An 18,087-nucleotide genomic window follows, 5' to 3' on the forward strand; every position below is an offset into this window, starting at 1 on the left:
GTTCCACAGAGGCAGCATGGCAAACAGCCCTCCACAGAGCTCCTTCCACCTCTGAAGTGTCTGTGCCCCCCCCCAAGTCCGTTGACACCACTATGGACAGAGAATGCCTCGCACTGATTCTGCAATCTGAATGCAGCCCTGCCTTGGTCTGCCTGGAGTCTCAGGGCAATCCCTGAGCAACCCCTCCCCACCTCCCAGTTCTAGTATTATGGAAGCACAAGGAAAACCTCCAGCCTGCAGGAAACTGCAACTGCACTGGCAGGGCCTGAGACCCAGGACTGGCTGCCACTCACTCTCCCAGCACAAGAGGCTGCCTCGGCAGAGACGTTAATTTGCAGGCAGAGCGGGTACAGAGGAGTGTGAGTGCATGCAGGGAAGGATGCTGTAAGGCAGCATGGGGGGGGGGAGCCCATTTGGGCACCTAAGCAGCAGGAGTGGGCACTAGCAAGACCAGCCCCAGACCAGACCGGACCGCTCTCCCCTGCACTGATCTAAGCGGCCAGACAGCGATGATTGCCTAGTGACTATCACGTCCTGATCGGTAGCGGAACCAAAGGCCCCGCCACTGCAGCCACACAGCTCACCCAGGTGTCTGCACTGCTAGATCCCAGTGCCGGGGGGGGGAGAGAGAAAAGAGCCAGGGCATTACAGACAAAGCTGGCCCTGTACCCGCTGGTCTTCTGCGAACAATGCCAGTCGCAAGTCTCCAAGGCTTGCACCCCACTTCGGGAAGCCTTGTCATGTGTGTTTCACCCATGGATATATTTGCATCCAATTGTTAAACATTCATCCATAGGAATCATGTTTACAATAACCATCATTATCGCACCATCACCATGCATGACACATTCCAGAAAGTGGGAGGACAGACCTCACCCCGTGGAGGTTACAACAGAACCTTCAGAAAGCAGGGTCCTCACTGCTCTGAACGGCATTTCTGAAATGCGCAGCCGGACTTTCTGCACAGCGTCCTCTTAAGAAAATGAAAGGACGGCCTCTCCAAGCCTGTGCAGGTCTCCAGCGATCGCTTCTGCCTGCACCATCACCACCCTGATGTGCCCAGAGAAGGCGCCGCCCCTCAAAGAACAACAAGGCACACGGAACGGAAGGAAGGGGGACTCGGTCGTCCCGGGAGGCTCCTCCATTAACACGTCTGCCTCGCATGCCGCCAACATGTCAGCAGCTCTCTCTTCTCCAGGGCGGCCGACGGCGCGAGAGGCTTTTTGGAGGCGGCGGCTGGATCCGCTCACCCCAGGGCAAACTGCTCATTATCGGGAGTCCAGGCGTCACTGCAGATCGCCCTCGAGACAGCCGTGCACGTCACCTCGCATTTGTCTCCTCCCGAGGAGTCGGTGCCGGGCACAGAGCTGTCGCCGATACAAGCAGCTCCACCGGGAGTCAGCAAAAACACACATGTCACTGAGGAGAGAGGAGGGGACGGGAAGGAGCCTTTTCTCCACCGCCGCGGCACCACAGAGCCGACACCGGGGATTCTCTACCACAGGAAGTGGCAATGGCCAGAGAGAGTCTCCCAAGAGAAAACGGGCTCAGAAGGGCAGTTATTCACGACAGCAACATTGAACCTCCAGCTTTAGAGCCAGTCTACCTCTGGATATGCGTTTCTGTGGGCTTCAGCTTATGGGCTTCCTGGAGGCACTTGGATGGCTACCTGAGGGGAACGAGGATGGGGGACTAGATCTGAAGCTTTGCACAGATCCAACAAGTCCACTCCCACAAGCAAAGTGCCGCAGCCTCAACCTCCCACCAGAGACCCTGGAGGGGCTGTCCGCTGCCAGGGCCAGCACGCCGAGGAGGCTTCTGTCTCAGAATGGATGATCATGCCAGAATCGGCCAAAGCGTTATGAGTGTCCAAGCCCACCCCCAGCCCTCAGAAGGGGGGTGTCACCCTCCATAATTCAGCAAGATCCGGAAAGAGGACACTTCAGTCCACTCAGCCTCACAACAGCCCTTCAAAGTGGGCTACGTTATTCCTGCAGTACAGGGAGAGGACCCACTCAGTTAAACCTCGACCTCTGCCATGGGCCTGCTTTGGAGAGAGGCAGAGGGCCGGACCCCAAGAGGAGGCCAGCTAGCCCTCCGCCACAGTGCTGCAGAGGATTGGAAAAGCCACATATCCGAGGGAGAGCTGCAAAAAGAGCCCAACCCCCCAGACCGCCACAGGCCCCACCCCCCCTGACCGTCACAGCCGCAACACAAAAGGGGCTCTGTCACCAGCATGAGATGCTGTGGCAGAGAGACAAGGGGTCAGCAGCTGTCAGAACGCCAGGATTGCTGCACGGAGGATGGCGGCTAAACGAAGGCGAAGGGCCCCGCAGCTCGCCTGAGGCGCTTCCCGGCCTCTCTGTTCTGTCATTTAAGCAACATCCTTCTTGAATGACTGCCGATTAATATTTGATTCACTGGGAGGGAGGCAGGCAGGAAGGCGCTTCTCACACCGACAGCCCCCGCTGGTCAAGCACGGCCGCGGCACATCCCGGCTCAACTCCCTCCCTCGCACACAGCCATGGTGTGGCTGCAGCTGTGCGGGGAAGCACGTCCGAGTGGGGTGTTCGCCAAGCTGCAACCAGAGGCTGCTCTTGCTTGCTTGCGAGGAGAAGGGAAACGCCAGTCGCCAGGGATGGTTCATGAGCACACCAAGGGGAAGCTCCGGGACACGAGACAGCCAGCGACTGCATCAGCATCACGAACACAGGAAGCTCCCTTATGACAAGCAAAAGTGCTGGCCCACCTCGCCAGGCAGTCGCGGGGAGTTGGACCCATGGTCCATCCAGGCCCAGATCGCCAAGCGGCTCTGCGTGGCTTCCTAGCCCCACCCGGGAAAGCGGTGAGGGATGGAACCCGGGATTCTCTGTGGGCCAAGAAAGGGACCCCCCTTGCACCTGAGATGCCCCCCTGGACTGCACAGCCCCAGGCCCCTTTTGGCCCAAGACAAGCCACCCCCAGGTGCTGAGCGTGTCCAAGGCAGGCGACACACTCCGGAGGTCAGGTCCCCGTTGAGCCCCAGCAAGTTGGCTCCCACCCTGGGGACGAGGGCCAGGGAGAGCGAGGACGCTGGGGCAAAGGGAGGGCAAGGACAGCAAAACGTTTTATAGCTGAGAATATGAGCCTGTAAGCGAGGGAAGCAAATGAGGGCAGGCAACCCGCTGAACAGCCCCGTAAACATTCCAAGCCTGTTTGCTTTTGCGAGCGCTTTGCCTGCAGGGATGGCTGCCCACGTCTTTCCCGGGAGCAGGGCCAGGAGGCCACTTCAGGACTCTGCGGCAGAGCCCTGTAATGCACGCAGAAGGTTCTGGGTTCAAATCCTGGCAGCATTTCCAGGCAGGGCTGGGCAAGTTCTCCTCTGCCTCAAACCCCGGACAGCTGTGGCCAGTCAGGCAGCCCAGTGATTTTCAACAGGTGTGTTGTGGATGGTCCACAGGTCTCCTGTGGGACTTTGGGGAAGGGCTACTGTGGGGCGCGAGCCTCCTCTCAGCAGCATGGCGTGCCTTCGCAACTGTCAGAAAACAGATGGTGCACCTTTACAATTTTAGTGCCTAATTGGTGTGCTGCGAGATGGAAAAAAGGTTGAAATTCACTGGTGTAGACGGGGCAGCTTCCTGTGCACAAAATGGGTGCACCGCTGTGGGGAGCCCAGACCCCCTTCAGTGAACCCAAACAGAGACTTGCTGCAGCTGAATGCTGTCTCTTGAATCCCCTTCTGCCCCACCAGCCTGCCATAATCGACACATTCCCCACCCGTTCCCCAGTTACTGAACAGTGCCACAAACAGAGAGAAGCCACAATTTTAGACGGTCCGGTAACTGGCCAATGAAACCTGGAGATGAGAGTCCTTGCAAGCTCCACAAATGGGGTCCAACCAGACCTGGAGGTATAAGCAAAGTCCTGTTGCACCAAGAAGTTCTTCTACCGGGTGCCCAATTCCATGCCAGCCAGCATCCCAGCTAGGGCAGGGTGTCAATTCGGGTAGCAGGAGATGCTCCTAGTGGAACGTGTGCATTCCATACACAAGATAACTTGGGCATGGATGCAGCTGAATAGAAACTGACCCCCCAGCAAAAGAGTCGAGTCGTCCGTCCCCCCAAAAAACCCTTTTTGGAAGCTTAAAACGAGCAAATCCATCTCCCCAGCTTGTGTGGAAATTAAGGTGATATTTTATGGAAGCACAAACAAGGAAAGAGCTTCACTGCAGCCACTTTGACGAAAAGCTGTCGGAATTAGCAGGAGTGTGTAACGAGGAGCCATTAAGTGCAGATTTCTTGTTTCTTTTCTTTTTTAAAATGCCAGATGCAATTAAAGCTGTTTTATCACTCACCAGAGAGAATTTCCACAAGAGCTGCAGCAGGGAAAGAACACAGGGCGCCACCACTACCCCGCCGGCAGCAGTGGCGGTTCCTGGAAAGCCCTCTGGAAGCGGCGCTCCTCTGCCCCACAAGCCCCCCATGACTCACCCACAGCACCACACACAAAAGCTGCCTGCCGGCTTGTGCAGACAGGAAGCACCAGGAAGGCTGCCCGGGGTTCAGGGTTCATTGTAATCCACCCATTACTGGGTGGCCTGATATGGGAACAGCGGAGCTCTTTCAGGCTCAGGAGGGGACCCCGGTCAGATGTCATTTTTCAGGCTAGAAGCTGTTTCAGTTTGCTCCTCTTTTTCCAAAGCAATGGGGCGGGCGGACAAAGCAACACGCACAGGCCAAGGCCTCTCTCCTGACCCAGTGCTATCCAAAAGGCAGCTGCAGCTAGGTGGGACCAAGTCCATCTCCGCCTGTTCAAGTGGGTGCCACTCACTGGAAAGCCCCAGAGATGCCCACTGTGCCTCTGACACGGGCCAAAGGGCTTTTGAGGAGGATCTGGAGATGGGGATAGACAGAGCACCACCTCCAGGGGACCAGGAGAAGAGGGCGGCATCTTGGCAACTCCTGGGCCGCTAAGCCTGCTCTCAGGTCGAGGGTGGCAGGGCTGGACTATCGGGTGACTCTCAGGTGCACTTCATACCTTCAACAGGCACTCAAGCGGGGGGGGGGAAGCCAGTTACTCCCCCCCACCACATGCCAGAAGGAGGGGATAAGTCTGCCACGTTCAAACAGCCTTCTGCTGTCCAGCAGGCTGCGTCTTTAATGCTCTCTCAGCTGGTGCGTCCACCATCAACCACAGACCAATCGCAAAAGAACTGGGGGAGAAGCCCACTCCCCAAGCAGGCCAACTGCACTAGAACAGCATTTTTTTTGCTTGCAGACACTCTCCGATGGCTTCTTGCCTGCATCATTGGGGGGGGGGTAGGTAGAGAGAGAGTTTGCCCTCTTCCAAAGTCACAGGAGCATAAAGTGCTTTGTCTACACACTGGTGGGCGGAGCGGATAGTGCTGTGTTTGCACCCTGCTGGAGGTGAGAAGATGGCAGGATGTTTGCCCCACAATGGGATTTACTGCATCCTGCCCGCAGGGAGACACTAGAGAATGGGCATAGGCTCAGCTAAATTTTCAGATCTAAACACCCTAAATCACAGTACGGTTGTGCTCCACAGGAGGCCTTCTCTAGGAACATCTATGCGCGCTGTGGAAGAATGCAGAGGGTGTTCCCCAGCCTGGAAAATGGAGCGTTTCACACACACGCTTTGGGACATCTGGACCCGCCGCAGGCTCTCAGAGTTGGACTGCGGACTCCCCAATCAGCGGGAGCGGCAACAACAAAAGAGACCTCAAAAGGAGCGTTGAACCTGCAGCTCCAGCATTTCAGACAAGAGCTGAAAAGCCTCCGCAGATAAGCTGCCGAAACCCTTTCAGGGGAACACAAAAGGACATTGTGTGGCGGATGGGGCCTTGCAAGGAGATTTCTGAAAAGTCTTATCAGAGTTAATGTGCTATCATCATTTCCTGGTCCCCTTTCCACCCACACTCCCCGTTCACTGGGGCCAGGAGCAGCTCTGTCTCTCATCCCCTGGAGCAGCCTGAAAGCAAAGAATCATGGAGCCCGGGGATCAGACACCATCAAAGGGTGGAGGGGAGAGAAAGAGGAGAAGAGACAGGATGACATTATCTTTCAATGGGGAGAAGGAGCAGCAGGTGTGTGTGCGTGGGGGGGGGGGAATCCAACATTCGTAAGATGCTGCACAGAAAAAGAACAGGGGAGAAGACGTCAGGCTGATTTACTGGGGGGGGGAGCAAAACTGGGGCGATACCCATGCAAGAGAGACGATGATCTGGGGGATCCTGGCAGGAAGACCCCACCACTCTCCTGCTCGGGGGAGAGGCACAGTCAATGGCCAGCTGAAATGCGTGGACCCTGCTTTCATCTGTGAAGCTCTTTCCAGTGTGAGCAACAGGTAGCTCCAGGCCACAGAGCTCAGGCTGCCACAAGCAGCCAAGGGCCCAAAGGGAGAACTGTAATAACCCAAAATGTGCAGGAGAGGGTGGGGCGTGCCTGAGGGCAGAAAACAAATTTGGGGGCAGGAGGATGAGGGGGAGGGGAGGAAAGGGACCGGAGATGTGTCAGCATCTCATGCCCTTCCCAGCACAGGCAGGAGGGCAGCTATTTGCAGGCTCAGCTTTGCTGCAAAATTAATACAAAAAGTAATCAGCTGCACAGGCAGTTAGAACACGGGCTTGCCGGGGTGGCAGGCCAGGCTGTCAAAGCCACCACCCCATGAACCACACTCATTTCACACGAGAGGACCAACACCAGAGGACAAGGACGGGGACCCATAAAGACAATTGCTGAGGTGTGTTGGCAACCTTCAGTCTTGAGAGCGCCCTACAGGTAGACCACAGCTGCGCTACAAGGACATCTGCAAGAGGGATCTGAAGGCCTTAGGAGTGGACCTCAACAGGTGGGAAACCCTGGCCTCTGAGCGGCCCGCTTGGAGGCAGGCTGTGCAGCATGGCCTTTCCCAGTTTGAAGAGACACTTGGCCAACAGTCTAAGGCTAAGAGGCAAAGAAGGAAGGCCCATAGCCAGGGAGACAGACCAGGGACAGACTGCACTTGCTCCCAGTGTGAAAGGGATTGTCGCTCCCGGATTGGCCTTTTCAGCCACACTAGACGCTGTTCCAGAACCACCTTTCAGAGCGCGATACCATAGTCTTTCCAGACTGAAGGTTGCCAACAACAACAGATTGTAGATGAGGAAGACAGGCTGAGAAGGAGCGGCCTACCTACGGCCACCAACTGAATTTACAGCGGAGCTGAGATTTGCACCAAGGAAGTCCCATTCACAGCCCGGTGAAGTCCACTATGCTACAGCGGCTCAATCTTCCCCAACCCCTTTGCAAGGTGACCTTAACAAGCCATGATTAGTCCTTAGTCTCCTGGAACATTTCAAAGGCCTGAAAACCAGGTTGGGAGGAGGTCACACACAACAGGAAGGGGAAAGGGGATGGGGTGGCCAAAGCCCCCCCCTCCTGTTTGCGCACACACACATTCATAACTCGTGAAGCTTTTTCGCCAGCCAGGGAGGTCAGTGCCGCCCGCCCAGCCGGGCTCATTAAATATACATTTAATCATCGCTTTGGGCTGCGAGACAAAGCCGGTACGCGGAACAGGTGCCGCGGCGGAGTGACCTTTCGGGGCCTATTCTAATGTGACTCATTTGCGGCTTATCTGAAAGGCCACCTCATCAGGCACCGCAGAGCCGGAGCCAAAAGCAGGAGACGTGATTACAGGGGCCCGAGGAAGCATTCAAAAGAGGGAGAAGGGGGAGAGGAATTGGGGGAACAGGGCTGACCATGCCTTGGAGACAGCCGAGCGGGGCCCTGGCACCATGACGCAGCGGGCCAGGCACTCATTTGGTTTGGCACTTTCCAGCCCCAGCAAGCCTGACGTAAAATGCACCTCTTTCTGCTTCTCTTCCATCCGTCCCACCTGCAGCTTCCCTTCTGGTTGTTCTTTCCAACTCTGAGCTAAAACCAAAGAGATCTCCTGAGCAAAACAGGCCAGCTGGACAGGAGGAGGAAATGTGGGCCCTTCAGGTCAGAACCCTCCTCGTGCTGTACATCAGAGCCGAATCCCCCAACACTCTTGCCCACATGAACCTCTCAGTCCCTTGGGCCCTGCTAGAGGGTCGCAAAGCACACTGCCAAAGCCTCTCAGCGCCAAGCCTTCACCACCTCTCCAGCCACGGGAGACAAACTCACGGCTAGGACGCTGGGCAGCCACCTGCTCGAGGCCTGAGGGCTCACCTGCGCATCAAGCAGTGCAATGGCACGTCGCCATCCTTCCCACACCTCTGCCCGGCCTTCAGACAGAGACCACCTGCAGAATCACCCCAAGTAAAACCACAGAGCCCGCCACCACCCAGTCCCGTTTGCGCGAATGCGACCGCGGATCGGGTCAGCGCAGCAGGGAGGCAACCGGAAGTACTCACGCTTGCGCGGCTCCGGGGCTTGCTTTGGGCAGGGCAGGTGCTGGCTCGGGGGGTTCTGCGTCCTCTGCAGGCAGGCCAACATGACTGGCGTCGTCGGGAGGGCCCAGGAGGCGTCACTCCGGAACGTGCTGCACGGAGACCCCAAAGAGAGAAGGAGCGTCAGTCACGGAACACAGCAGGGCCGCCGTCCAACAGCACAGGCAGGAGCCACACGGCACCTGCTCCCACTGGGCTTGGAGAGGCACAGCCCAGGCAGGACTGCGGGAGACTCACAGAAGAGGGCATGGGATGTGGAGCTCTTCTTGTGACTGGGGCACCTGTGGCCGCCCCCCACCAACACCAGAATGGACAACGTGCCCTTGGCCAACTCAGATCCCTCCTCCCCAGCTTGCGGCATTCAGCTCCTTCCTCTTGGTGCCTGGCAGACTGCTGGCAGCCACAGCCCAGGGCACGCTGGAAGCCGCACCAAAGACACTTATCCTGCTATGGTTCTTAGCAGCACTTCTGGGGGGGGGGGAACAGACAATAAATCCGCGACACAACAATGACTGTTTCCTCTCTGCCTTTTAGAAGACTTCTAGGTTGCCTTTCGGCCAAGGCAGTTATTAACGAAGCTCTCCAGCTCAGCAACTTTGTAGCCAGTCACTTGACAGCAAAACGGATTTAAAAATTCGCAGCAGCAGCAAAGGCAAGAGCTAGAAACCGAATCAAGAGCATCGTTGGCCGGGCAAGAAAACAGAAGAAATGGAATTGCCCCTCAAAAGCCCCGGGGAACTAAGACTTCAGCCGGCACCAAAGGGACAGCAGTGCCAGCTGGCCACTGACCGCATTTGGCCATCAAAGCACCACCCCTGGGAAGGCCCTACTCCAGCACCTCTGGGGGCAGCACCCTCTGTGACGGCCTCTGCTTCGGGTGCAGAAGCTTCCACGTTCCATCCCTGGCAGCATCTCTAAGCATTGGTGGGAAAGAGTTCTCTCCTCCTGAAGCTCTGGAGAACTGATGCCAGTCGGCGACTCAGTCAGGGGGCAGCTTCTCCAACGGAGATGCTAAGGCACAGGCAGGTCCCCACAGGAGAAGGCATCTGTTGGGGCAGTGACACAAGACTCCTGGATCCGCCCTGACCTGAGAGCCCTCCCCACATGGCACGGTTTCATCAGCCACATCTGACCAAGGATTCCGATTCCGTCCAGGTCTTCACAAACAGAACAGGTGGACAAGAAGCAGCCCTCCGCAAGAAGGGCAAGGCAGTGGCCAATATCCCAGCCCAGCACAGACACCTGCTTTGGCCAGAGGGAAGGTGGCAGAAAAACCACATGGGCTATGTCAGAATGCCAGGTGCAAGGGAGGGCACCAGGATGAGGTTTCTTGTTATCTGGTGTGCTCCCTGGGGCATTTGGTGGGCCGCTGTGAGAGACAGGAAGCTGGACTAGGTGGGCCTGTGGCCTGATCCAGTGGGGCTGTTCTTATGTTCTTAACTACAATTCCCAGGAAGCCTTGCAGGTCTCTTGGTATCTGGTGTGCTCCCTGGGGCATTTGGTGGGCCGCTGTGGGATACAGGAAGCTGGACTAGATGGGCCTGTGGCCTGATCCAGTGGGGCTGTTCTTATGTTCTTATGTAAAATCTCAACAACAAAAGCCAGGAGGCCAAAGTCTCCAATCGCTCCTCTGAAGCTACAGCACAGCTTGATCCTTTGGGAACCGCAGTGTACCGCATAAGACTCTGTACTCTCCCCTGCCTTGAGTGACTTCCGGAACAGTCTCGCCATCACAACCAGGCAGGGAGGAAAAGGTTGACTAGGAAGGTGCGAGAACCAGACTGCGGCCTTCCGGTCAGAGCCATCCCTGCTGCTTTGCTCCTGTGATGAAATCCACTGTTGGCTGCTGGTCAGGACGGGTATTGATCACATCACACAGAGCTCTACTGCTGGGGAAAGACAAGACTGCCCAGGGAAAGGGGAGGGAAAAAGGGGCACTGCTAGTCTGCCTATGCTCAGACACACACTCCCCGCCCCCCCACATGCTTCAGGTGGAGCAATTCTGACATCGTAGATCAATTGTTTCTAGATTTTCGATTCATATATTCATGCGACAAGCAGGCGACGCGTGGCTGTTGTAAAAACCTGCTACGCAAAGGGTCTGGATGTGACCTGGAAATGGCTCCCAATCTCTGCTCAGGTGGGTCTTGCACTGCAGAAGCTGCACCTGCTTAAAGGAGCAGACCAGAAGCCAAGGACTCCTCTTGGGCTCTGCCTCCACACCTGCCAAGGATGCTCAGGGGCATTGAAGGCCAAGCAATCGGAGCTCAAGGCTGGCAGTCAACAGGGCACTCCAACCTCTGCCTGCCACCCAGTACATTAAAAAATGCAGTACCCCCCCCCCCCTCGCAGCATGGAGTTATACAACCCCAACAGGGCTATCTGGTGCAGCTATTGCGACTGGGTGCAACAGTATCATGCCCCAGGCAGAAACTATGCCCTGCAGTGGAACAGTGCGCAACGATTCCAACCTTCCCAGCCCCGATTCCCAGTGCTCCAGGGTTCCTTGCCCACTCACAGGGCAGGTGCAAAGCTCTATGTCTCAATTCCGGAACATCAAATGTTGCAGCAGAGAGAGCTGCAGAAAGATGCAAATGATTTCTGCCCTCCTGGCCCTACCCCACTGCTTTCAAAGCACTTACCCTGCCTACCTTTTTGGAACTAATAAGTGGGTGCGAAAGTCAGAGAGACATGGGAAAAGGCACAGGACAAGGGAGCATGCCCAGAGAGCAGTTGCAGGACCTGCAGCCACTCCACCACCTTCTTCCACCCAATCACGGTCACCTCCCCTGACAGCCAGCCATTCTGACCCTGCCAAGGGGAGCAGGCAGCCTCACCCCCAGAGCAACATGCCAGAGGTCTCCAGCTCCTGGCACAGCACCACCAGTGCACCCCCTGCAGCCCATCCCTCTCCAACAATGTGCCTGCTGCCTTGTGGCGGCCACGCTGGAGAAACCCCACTCCTTGAGAACAAGAGGGCAAGTGGTCCAGAGAGAGGGCAAAACTGGGCCACGCGTGAACAGAAACAGCCGTTTACAGAGGGCTGGAGCAGAAGGACATCCTGGAAAACTCAGGGGCTGCAGAGTGTGCGCGTGTGTGTGGAAAGGGGGACAAGCCACAGGGCTGTCACCGCACCCAAATTCACAGTTGTGGACATGATGAGATGGCAGGAAGGAAACGGGCCTCTAGGAGTACCAAATGGAGTACCAAAGCTACAGTCCACTCCGAACACGCCCAGCCACAGGTGAGACTCCACGATTCAGAAGTCACGATTCAGAAGTCTGCACACACCCCCACAGACTGGTTTGTCACTCATTACGAAGAGTGAGACTAAAGGCAGGCTAACATGGTGGGATCTTCAGCAGGTGGGCCAGCACCTGGCAGCTCTCCCTATGCAGGGGGGGGGGTCAGTTGCAGCCTCAGCCTTGGCTGTCAAAAGCACTTCATCAACACCTCCTCTCCAACAAAGACCCCAAAGGTTTGCCAAACATCAGCTCCCTGCCCCAAGGGTTTTGGGCAACTGAGCTGGCGAGTGTCACCGCAGCAGGGAAGCCAGGGACCCAGGACACCCGACACCTCACCAAATCAACACCCACCAACATTTAGACTGTTACCCTACACGTGCCCGATCTCGTCTGATCTCGGAAGCTAAGCAAGGTCAGGCCTGGTTAGTACTTGGATGGGAGACCACCTGGGAATACCGGGCGCTGTAGGCTTATACCATGATCTCGGAAGCTAAGCAGGGTCAGGCCTGGTTAGTACTTGGATGGGAGACCGCCTGGGAATACCGGGTGCTGTAGGCTTATACCACAGTCTTTCGAGACTGAAGGTTGCCAACCAAGCTGGGGGGGGGGGCAGGTATCAACAAACAGAAACAAATAAGTAGAAGCAACAGAAATAAATATTTCTAAACAAGTGATTCTCAAACATCCCTATCCCCCTACCCAATCTCCATGTGCTATTAGCAGCGACTGTTACCCTGCACATGCCTGATCTCATCAGATCTTGGAAGCTAAGCAGGGTCAGGCCTGGTTAGTACTTGGATGGGAGACCGCCTGGGAATACCGGGTGCTGTAGGCTTATGCCATAGCCTTTCGAGACTGAAGGTTGCCAACCAACCAACATTACTTTTGAACTTGCAAGAAAACCTATTTCAAAACAGCAAGCAGGACAACTAGAGAGTAGATTACTTCTACATGGCCATCAACATACTGTCACTTTCCAGAGTCATTTTTGCCAAAAGGAGGGAGGTCTCTGCCTCACAGAGCTTACGATCCAAATGTCATTGGCAGTGGAACAGGAAGAACAAGAATGTCAGAATGAATGTGAGCAAATGAAGCTCTGGGTGGAGAAACAGGACAGGACAAAGCAGAGAGACAGCGTGGTGCAGTGGTTAGCATGTCGGACACAGCCTGGAGAAGACCTGGGACCAAACACCTACTCCACCATGACCTTGGGAGAGCAGCTCACCCTCAGTCTCAGGGCTGCTGTAAAGATAACTGGGGCGGGGGAAATACTACCTTGGGATGCAGCTGCATGATGTAAACATATCACTGACTAAGTTCCATTTACACAAAAGGCTAATCTGAAATGGAAAGAAACCAGGGACAGCCCAGCCAGAGACAGTCCTCCACTGAAAGGCTGGCTGGGTCAAAATGAATGCTCCCAGCTGGTCCTGATGGAAGACAGGAGGGCTATGAAGAGCAATGCCGCACCACAGGGGGGGGGGGCTTTCTGGTTGGCATGCAAACAAAATGGAGTGCCCTCAAAGAGCAGACAGTGGCCCGCCCCCTGCCCGGAAGCACACGGGAGAGGAAAAAGTTCCCCCTCCTGCTCTGGCTTCAGCTGCGAGAGGATTTTTCGCACCTGCCCCCAGGGACTCCTTCCCATCACTGCTAATAAAGTCGGCTGCTCGCCTGCGACTGTAGTGAACTGGTTAATGGTTGTGTCAGCGCGATTTAGCCAAACGTCCTTCCCCCTGAACGCCACGGACAGACAGGGGCGGAAATTGCTCACCCTCCTCTCCCAGTTGATAAATGAGTGTGGACACACGCGGACTGTTCACTCCCAGCCAAGCCGCCTTCTCTCCCAAAGACAGGCCTGCTGATGTTCAACCTCGTGCCCCCCCCCCATGTTGAACAGGGAAAAGCCACCACGGGGCAGCAGGGAGGGGGCTCTTCCGCCTCCAAGCGAGCACCACCCCAAGCAGAGGGGTCAGCTCCACCCTGCTTCCCAGCCATGGGCCTTTCCAACTGGAAACAGCCTGGCAGAGTTGCACTGGAGACCGAAGCACGTGGCTGCACACAGACCACTGTCCAGGGAGACAGCTGAGGCCAAGGGGGCAGCAGCTTTGCACAACACACTGAGGAAAGCCACTGCTCTCTGACCTGGCAGTGGGCAACACCCAAGGCCAGTGCACGGCCCAGTGCAAGACCCGGCAGTCAGGGAACAGACCAATGCAACTCATCTTTCAGCACCACAAGCCTGCGAGAAGGCCTCCACTCCTGCACGGACACCGGTCTTCTGGGCCTTGCTTGCAAGGAGAGGCAGGCCTCGCTTGGCATGTCTGCCCAAGGACTTGGGAGCCAAGTCTCCTGAGGATCACCCACTTTGCAAGGACAGGCGACGACGCTACAACAACAGCCTCACCGACAACATCAGCTATACTAATGATGACAATTAGCTCAACCAGATTTCAGGCCTCCTGACGAAAGCCCTCCTTCCCTTCACTCCTGGTTTAACACCCCATAAATGCCACCACCCTACCAACGTCTTTCCTCTAAGCTCACCCAGACCATGTGCGTTCAACCGCCCATCAACAAGATACATCAGTCCCCTGCTCCATATCCGTTTAACAGTCCCGCCTTCTTTACCCAGTTCAGGGGCTACTGCAACATGTGGGGCCAGCACACGTCTCCCCCCATTCTACATTCCTGCAACTTGGCTGTGAAAGTCTCCAACCTTCTGCAACAAAAGAACCACCAGATAAATGGCAACTTGGTCACCAGCTGTCACCCTGCCTTGGATCACCAAGCGTCCCAAGGACATCAGAAGGGCTTTGCTATAACCATGGCCACGAAGGCTGTACTCATCTGCTTCCAGCAGCCAGCCAGAAAAACCCCTCCAGAAGTCCACAAGCAAGGCATGAATTTGCTGCTGCCCCCCCAGACCCCTTTGAAAACAAGAAGCCCAGCAAGTGTCACTCTCAAAGGCTCCCGAAGACCAGGAGGATCCATTTCCACAATACGCCTCTCTCTGCTGGAAAGTTCAGCAAAACACAATCCACTTCCAAGGAAGAAGGTGCACCAAGAGAAAGAGTTATTTAATCTCAAGCAGGTGCCTGGAGTTACCAAATTGGTCCACTTTCCTTCCCCTAATGAAGCATTCAGGAATAAAAGCCCTTTCGCCACTATTTTTCTTAAGATGCTAATTTCACAACAAGAGTTCGTTACCATGCAATTATTCCCGCCTTGTCTTTCCCATCTGTCCCAGCCCCTCTCGCTCTAAAAACCGAAAGACAATCACGCAACCACCTTTCATCACTGACTATTTTACTTTCAGCAAAGGTACCTTGAAAGAAGTGATTTTCCCTGAAAGGGAGTTTTATTCCATTTCAAAACCAATTTTCTCCTATTACTGCCTTTAAGAAAAGAGAGAGAGAAACAGACACACACAGAGGGGGAGAGAGAGAGAGAGAGAACGAAAGGAGCCCTGCTACATCTCCCTTGTTAGTGCAGCTTGCTGTAAAAAAGCAGCAGTATCCATTTTCTGGCTTTGATTTCGGGTAATTTTAAAAATATGCTATCACAACCAGTCAGAAATTATGCAGTCAGAAAATAAAGGAGACAGAATAGAGCCAGGCTTCTTTACGAACCGAACACAGCGGAGCGATAAGAGAAAAGAAAATATTTCTTCATCCAGCGTGTAATTAGCCTGTGGAACTCCTTGCCACCGGATGTGGTGATGGTGTCTGGCCTAGTGGCCTTTCAAATGGGGCTGGACAGATTGAGGAAAAACCCATCAAAGGTTAAAGGCCATGATGGGTGTGTGCAACTGCCTGGTTCTAGAAGTAGGCGGTCTCTGAATGCCAGCTGCAAGGGAGGGCACCAGGATGCAGGGCTCTTGCTGTCCTGGGAGCTCCCCAAGGCATCTGGAGGGCACTATGAGAGGCAGGAAGATGGACTACATAGGCCCTTTTGGCCTAATCCAGCAGGGCTCTTCTTAAGTTCTTATGCGCTTCAGCTGCCCGCCTGCTTGATGCTGGGACCACAACAGAGGCCTCATCTCAGAAGAGGGCTGTGAAATAGTAACAGCCCTGGGAAACTACAACAGAAACCACAAAGTGCCCAAGGAGAGGCAGAGTTGTGACGGTGTGCAGGGTTTGCAATCGCTGGCTTAGAAGAGCAACCCTGGTTTTATCTCACTGTGTGAAGACGCCGAGCCTCAGTCATTTCCTACTCGTAAACATGCACAGATGCCCTTTCCCAGCTACTTCAGCACCCTGTTTCCAAGAGTGCCAGTTTGATGTTGCCGGGAAAGCCACAAGCAGCGCACGGAGGCAACTGCCCTCTCCATTTGCGGCTCAGGAATTGGTCATTCAAAGGTAGAATATCTTTGAACGTGGAGGTTCAGTTTAGTTACCACGGCCAATAGCCACTGAAAGGCCTCTCTTCCTGTTTCTCATTGCCTTTTCAAGCCTTCTGTGCCCACGATCATCACAACAGCATGTGGCAGTGAGTTCCATCTAGTCATGTGCTCTGGGAGGAAATTCTCTTTCTTCTGCCCTAGACCTGCTGCTCCTTGGTTCTGTGGGCTGACCCCAAACCTCCAACATCACGAGGAAGAGAAAACCTCCCTTCAGTTTCTCTGCATTGCACGTCATTTTAAAAACTCCCCTCACGTCTTCCCAGCAAGTCATCTTTGTCTACGGTACAGTATATGATCCAACAGACTCTACTGTACATAGAAGCAACAGTTTTGAGTCTACCAAAGTAACTGCGCACAGCACAGCTCTCAAAGGCCAAATTCCCCTGCCAGACCTCCAGAGCCCCTGCAATCCAAGGGGTCTGCCCCCACAGGGCACGCACCGCCCTCCAATCCCTCTTGCCCTTCTCCACTTTCCACACGCTCAAGCTCTCAGCTCTGCAAAATCTTTCCTTTATGCACCTTGCTTGCGGCACAGCTCCAGCCTCAAGCCCTTCTCCCCGCCATAAGGCTCCTTCCACCTGCTGTCTTCTCTGACTCTTTGGTGACCAGCCAACAGGTCTTTGCCATCTGGGTCCCCTGCTTCTAGCTTCTTCTGGCTGCAGCTTTACACTAATATCCCGGGCAAATCCAGCCCTCCCCTCCAAAGCTTACCCTGGAGAACAGTTTCCGGCATTTTTGATGGCCTGCCACCCACACAAGCCGGGAGGGGAGCCACCTGCCCAGGCCTACGAGATTGGGGGGCAAGAGAAGGGGGAACACAGTAAGGGAACTATTTCCTATGCACAAGAACCCCTCCAGTCCCTGGAAACAGAAGGCTCTTGGAATTGCACACTTCCCATTTTTCTTGCCACAAAAGGAGCGCATTACAGACGCAATCCCAGGCTCTCCACAACTAAATGCCCCTGGAAATACGACAGCACAGGTGTTAAAACTGAACCAGCTTTATCGGATACATACAAAACTAGGGGGAAACTGGCTTTTCACCTGCCTGCCAAGCCTCCCCAGCAATTATGACACTGAACATTCAAACATGGCGAATTCACATGATTCTGTCAGCAAGGAAATGGACATCAAACAGTGCAGGAGGAACAGGGGTCCCACTGAGCGAGACAAAAAACCTGGCAGGGGACCCAAAGGCAGGAGATGTGCTGTGGACAGAAGTGACCCAGGTGCTGAGTAGGCAGGGAAGTTGATCTGGAACTAACGGGAAGTAGGCACAGCTGGACAGAAGAGGCACAGGCCTGGAGGAAGGGGGTCGAGGAAGAAGCAGGTGGAGAAATTGAGCAGGAGAGAACAGAAAGGTGAGCAATGGAGAGAAAAACATCCCTTACTGGTCCTAAAGGGGGGTTGCCCAAGAGGTCTGGAGATTATGGACCATGGATGAGAGCCAAAAAGACCGGCCAGGCAGCCAGGGGGCTGATCCCCAACATGTTTTCCGATCTAATGGACCAAATCTTCACCTGAAGGTACTGGCTTTGTCTACTTGGTTGAATTCAATGAGCGTGTCACATCCTGCCCCCCTGATGCTCCCCACTGAAGTCTCCTAGCTGGAAACAGAAACTTCTCCAGCACAAAACAAAAAGGACCAGACCCGCTCCAGGTCCCACCTGCTAACTAGGGCAAGAGGCACTTTTTCACCTGGTGCTGCTCTTGTATTTCACAGGGGGAGAGAATCTGTCCCTCCTCAAGCCAGCACAGGGTCTTTTCTAGCAGCTGTTTGCTGGTGAATCTTTCTGCATCTTTTTAGACTGTGGGCCCTTTCGGGACGGGGAGCCATTTAGTTATTCAGTTTTCTCTGTAAAACATTTTGTGAAAGTTTTTTTGTGGTTGAAAAATGGTATATAAATGATGATGATGAAGGGAGGAAGGAGAAATTACATGTCCAAAAGAACCACCTCTCCCCCCCTCCGCCCAGATTGTGCAGGGACCTGGCCTGCTGGACCAGATGGAGTCCAACAAGAGCAGGA

General features: G+C 54.9%; 1 protein-coding gene and 2 pseudogenes across 1 annotated transcript in view; 2 read left to right on the forward strand and 1 right to left on the reverse strand.

Annotated features, from left to right (window-relative positions):
* Positions 1-18,087, reverse strand: part of FAM222A (family with sequence similarity 222 member A) — a 63,636-nt gene that overhangs the window by 15,822 nt on the left and 29,727 nt on the right. The window contains exon 2 of the mRNA XM_066609798.1: positions 8,378-8,505. Coding sequence (XP_066465895.1) covers positions 8,378-8,459 — 82 coding nt within the window. The 5' untranslated portion in view covers positions 8,460-8,505. The remainder of the gene's footprint in view (positions 1-8,377; positions 8,506-18,087) is intronic.
* On the forward strand, positions 12,008-12,129 carry LOC136634609 (5S ribosomal RNA; annotated as a pseudogene).
* Positions 12,374-12,493, forward strand: LOC136634559 (5S ribosomal RNA; annotated as a pseudogene).

The sequence above is a fragment of the Tiliqua scincoides genome, chromosome 14 (assembly GCF_035046505.1).
Source record: "Tiliqua scincoides isolate rTilSci1 chromosome 14, rTilSci1.hap2, whole genome shotgun sequence".
NCBI classification, from domain to species: Eukaryota; Metazoa; Chordata; class Lepidosauria; order Squamata; family Scincidae; genus Tiliqua; species Tiliqua scincoides.